Source organism: Pseudonaja textilis, chromosome 1, assembly GCF_049901715.1.
Source record: "Pseudonaja textilis isolate UNSWEBS1 chromosome 1, rPseTex1.2, whole genome shotgun sequence".
Classification (NCBI taxonomy): Eukaryota; Metazoa; Chordata; class Lepidosauria; order Squamata; family Elapidae; genus Pseudonaja; species Pseudonaja textilis.
This window is the reverse complement of record NC_141990.1, coordinates 211,543,374-211,548,513: the sequence shown is the minus strand read 5'-3', so window position 1 is coordinate 211,548,513 and position 5,140 is coordinate 211,543,374. Positions and strand designations below refer to the sequence as shown.

Genomic DNA, 5,140 nt, shown 5'->3' with positions numbered 1-5,140 from the left:
AGCCGGAGTGAAAGCGTGCCGCTCCTGACAGCCAATAGGAAATCACGGAATCGTGGTAGAATGAATGCTATTGGTCACAACTCGGCACAGAGGGGCGGAGATAGAAGGAGCCCGGGCCTCCAGGGTGCGCGAAGAAAGACCAAGGTTAAAATCTACGTCACGAGCACTCCTGCCTTGCAGATTGCTGGCGGTTCGGTTGAACGGCGTTGAATGGGACAGGCGGTGATCCCGTAGCAAATGCAGACAGAAGACTTATTTAATACAGATAGGACACCGTCGCTCATTGTTTAGGGCCCTTGCGGTACTTTAGAATTTTTTTAACCTTCCAATAAATTCGATTCTGTGCCTGCTGAATGTGAAAGAAAAAGGCTCCCGCGTTGCAGACGGGGGTACTCCTCCGAAACAACTTTTTGGAATGTAATGCCAAACGCTACCATTACAACACGTTCGTATTATGGACCTCTTTGAGATGCTTTCCTAACCAAGACTTGGAGAGCATTATTTTAGTATTAATGAGATCATATCCTTGTATTTTTGCAACCCATCCAGAAACATCTTTTTTTTAAAAAAAATGGTGTAGGGTCTCCTGCTTGGGAGGGGGGTTGGACTAGATGACCTACAAGGTCCCTTCCAACTCTGATGATCTGTCTGTAAAAAAAATAGGAAGTTTCCTCTTCACGTTCAAACGGATGTTTCAAGTGGCATTTATTAATTGACCCTAAGTTTGCTCTTATGTTATCATCAAAATCTTTTAAAAAGATGCCAAGAGAAAGGGCACCATTCCTTTGGCTCACAACTGAGACAGTCTAGATTGCCACACCTGGGATGAATACACTGGACAGGTCAGTTCTACCTAGAGAAGTTACTCTACAAGGTACAGGTAGACCTTCATTTAATGACCACTCCTTCAGCAGCCAAACTTACAATGTCACTGAGCAAGTGGTAGTTATAATCAGTCCTTGAATTATGGACATCACAACATTCCATGCAGTTACAATGATTACGATTTGGAACCTTCCTTACCACTTTCCGACAAAGTAATAGGAAGTTGGTAGGAAGTTGCAAATCACAGTTATGTGAGGTCCTCTCCTACTAGAACTGCTATTGTTTTGCAGGGCAGTGATGTAGTTTCTCACATACAATGGACTTTCCTGTACAAATTACTGTAGTTAAATGAAGGTTACCTGTACCTTGGAGTCAAATGACGTAGGGCATTAAAAACTGGAACTAAAACTTGAACTATACTCAGAAGGTTATTGGGAATGAACGAATGGCCCACAACACTGATACTATACATCCATAGCTGTTCTCACCTAGCAGCATGGAGGCCACTGTATTCAGCACCAATTTCAGATTCTGAATGGTCTTCAAAGCAGCAGCATTGAAAGTGTATTGCAGTAGTCCATTCTATTTGGAACTGCCTTGACCACATAATGTTACATTTTCTAGAAAAAAATTGTTTTGGATACCACTGAGGTCTTCTGTTCTTTCTGACTGACCTCTCCATGCCTGGAGATATTCATCCACAGCTCCAAAGCCAGGTATTTGACTACTACTGTAACAAATGAAGATCAGTGAGGAAGATCAGCTCCATAACTGCCCTGGTATCTCTTTTAAGCTCTGATAGGCAGATGGTGCCTTTTCTTTTGTTTGTTTTTTGCATTGAGATATTCTAATTTAGTTTAGAATTGGCCCAGAAAAAAAGAATTGCAGAATTCAAAACTAAAAAATATTTATTTCATTATTTTTCTAATAAATAAAGTGTTCTACTTTGTTTAAAGTCATTTATGTCGGAATCATTAGGAAAGAGACAAAGAGTTTTCCCCAATTTCTGTGATGAACCTCCGGTTTTTCTTCGGACTGCATAAATTGTTTCCTTTCAGCAGAAAAGACTTTTGGCACCCCTATAGAATAGATAATAGGAATAAAGGGGGAGATAGGAAAAGTGAGCGTAAACAATGGAAAGAAAACTAATAGGGAGAGAAAGAATGTTGCTTTATTTTGGCTGTCATGCAATAACAATAAACATTCCAAGCAAAAGAAAATAGTTCTGATTCTATACAAAATGACAAGGAAGAGCCCGAGTGAAGAAGGAAATCCAACTAAATTTATTTTATTTTATTATTATTTATATGCCACCCATGTCATGGTGAAGCAACACTGGGTAGTTTACAAAATGATAAAAAGATAATACAAAAAACAATTAAAATTTAAAAAAAATAGAGATCAAATTCCAACTGCAGAAATTGAGTCCGATTTCTGGTGCACTCCTTGGATGGGAAGCCCAGAGGTGTCCTCTTCTGCTTCTGTACCAAAATAAAAAGAGTTTGTGCTTTGTCTTTCTGTAATTCTGTATGAAAATTGGTTTCTTCACTTTGGGTTCCTATACCAAGCCACCTTTCTGGCTTCCCTTACCTCCTTCCTGGGGCTGAGAGAAAGTGGCTGGCCTAAGGGTCAGTCAGCTGGCACTGCACCTAGAAAGGACAGGACAAGGCCTTCTGGTCTCCCAGCTTTTTTTAGTCTGCATCAGACTGTTTCTCAAATTTCACTGGTTAAGAAATATTGAAGCTGGCTTCATATTTAAGGGCCTTCTCTGTGGTGGCCTCCTCTCTATGGCTCAGCAATCCCCCTCCGAAGTTATGGTTGGCCCCCACCCTCTTGCTTTTTCGATAGGCCCTAAATTCATGGTTGGATCAACAGCCCTGTGGATCCTGAATGGACATGGAGCTGATCAAATGGTCAATTTGATGATGTTGCTGCTGCCATTGGTGGCTGCAGTTTTTTTCATGGGTTTATGTTTATGTTGTGATTTTTAATTCTGTAAGCCGCTCAGCGTCACCTTTGTGCAAATTGGGTGGTCATATAAATTTAATAAATAAATGAGAGTGAAATATCAGAGCAGGTAAGTGAAATACTGCCCAATTTGAAAAATCAGAAGAGCCAGTATAATGCTGGTCCATGTTCTAAATGCTCATTCTAAATTGGATCACAGTACAGGTAGTCCTCAACTTACGACCGCAATTGAGTCCAACACTTTCATTGCTAAGTGAAATAGTTGTTCAATGAATTTTGCCCTATTTTACAACCTTTCTTGCCGTGGTTGTGAAGTGAATCATTGCAGGTTAAGTCAGCAAAACAGTTGTTAAGTGAATCTAGTTTTCCCATTGACTTTACTTGTCAGAAGGTTGCAAAAGGTGAGCACACGATTCCCAGGCACTGCAACCGAATTTTGATCATATGACACAGGGATGCTGCAATGTGGAAAAACAATCATAAGTCCCTTTTTTCAGTGACATTGTCATTGAACGGTCATTGAATGAACTGTTGTAAGTTGAGGACTATTTTGTAGTAAAGCATCTCTTTTGCAGGGCTTAGCTGTGGAATTAAAAAAGTATCTAAAGTCCCAGTCTTGACTGCTAAGAAATCACCCCCAACCTAATTCACAATAACAGAGTCTGAAGGTACCTTATAGACCATTTAGTCCACCCCCCTCCCCCCCCCAAGCGGGAGACCCTACCCCATTTCTGACAGATGGCAGTCCAGTCTCTTCTTGAAAGCTTCCAGTGATGAAGTTCCCACAACTTGCGAAGGCAACTTCTGTCCCATTGCTTGATTGTTCTCAGCGTCAGAAAAAATCTCCTTATTTCCAAGTTGAATCTCTCCTTGTTCAGTTTCCATTCCTTAGGAGTCTTCAAACTTGGCAAGGTTAAGACTTGTGGACTTCAACTCCCAGAATTCCTGAGCTAACGTGACTGGAGGAGGAATTCTGGGAGTTGAAGTCCACAAGTCTTAAAGTTGCCAAGTTTAAAGAGCCCTGGATTATTCCTTGTCTGGCCTTCGGGTGCTTTGGAAAACAGGTTGGACACCCCACCCCACCCCCGCCTCCTCTCTGTGTCAGCCCTTCAAATATTGGAATATTGAATATTGGAATTACGGGTCAACAGGACTCCGCTCCCACGGTTGTACCCCGCAAGAGTAGGCAACCAATCCTGGCCCTCGCGTGATCTGCAATACAACTCCCATCAGCGGCATTGGCTGGAGAAGGGATGGGTGTTGGTGAGTTCAACGTGCTTTAGAGGGCGCTCGGTTGGAGAAAGCCTAAAAGTTGCGTAAAGCTCTCGCGAGGCGCGGCCAAGTTGGAGCGGAGAAAGGAAATCGAAAGTGGAACTCGGGAGTCCGCCTCGGCATCGGAGCGAGGGGAGCCATGGCCGAGGGCGAAGCAGATTATCGCTTCCCGCTTGTGGTCAAGGGGAACTGGGGCTGCAGCCTGAGCAAATCTCTGAAGAACAAGCTCCTTTGTTACTTCCAAAGCCCCAAGCGATCGGGAGGAGGGGAATGCAAGATCCTCGTGGATCCCGACAGAGGAGAGCAGATAACGGTGTATTTCGCTCAGGAAGAGGGTAGGTGTGGAAGGTTTGGGTGTCGCTTCTGGCGGGGAAGAGATATACGATACGAGCCTTTTCGGAAGAATATCGGGAAGATATTCTATTCTATTCTAATATTAGTGGGGCGTGCATAAGCGCACCAACGTGCCTACCGTCCCTGTCCTATGGTTTCTTTTATTTTTCTTATATGTACCCATTTCATGTATTCGTAACTATGTACATACTTATACCTATTATCTTGTAAGCAATTGACAAATAAAATAAATAAAGTTAGTTAGTTGGTCCAACAAACTCACGCAGCCCTAGCATAGGGCTTGGATGAGAAACGCCCAGGAGAGAAGCCGCTTAGAAAGAGAAGTAAACAGTGTGAGGTAGTCCCAAAGGTGCTATTTCATTTTCCAAGATGCAACTGGGCTTTTCTTGTTTTTCTTTGAAGACGTTTCGCTTCTCTTCCTATAGAATCTTCTTCAGCTCTCAGGTTCAAAGAAAAAAAAACACACAAGAAAATCCTATTTGCCTCTTGAAAAAAAAGCACCTTTTGGGTCGACCACGGACCAGGACGACTTGAAAATCTCCATAGACAAAACAGCAAGGGAGACGACACCAAACCGGTTTCTAAACGTGGCCAAGCACACTTAGTTTTTACCTTTACCTTGAGATTTGTTACATGCTCCCCCCCCCCTTTAATCCAGGATATAATAGTCGTCGGAAGAGCATTTGTTTCAGGCACCAGGCTAGAAAGTGGGAGACTGTGA

At 42.7% G+C, this 5,140-nt stretch overlaps 1 protein-coding gene across 1 annotated transcript in view; it reads left to right on the top strand.

Moving 5' to 3' along the window:
• The first annotated feature begins 3,782 nt into the window (after positions 1-3,782).
• Positions 3,783-5,140, top strand: part of LOC113441196 (protein mono-ADP-ribosyltransferase PARP14) — a 35,620-nt gene continuing 34,262 nt past the window's right edge. The window contains exon 1 of the mRNA XM_087920384.1: positions 3,783-4,400. Coding sequence (XP_087776510.1) covers positions 4,205-4,400 — 196 coding nt within the window. The 5' untranslated portion in view covers positions 3,783-4,204. The remainder of the gene's footprint in view (positions 4,401-5,140) is intronic.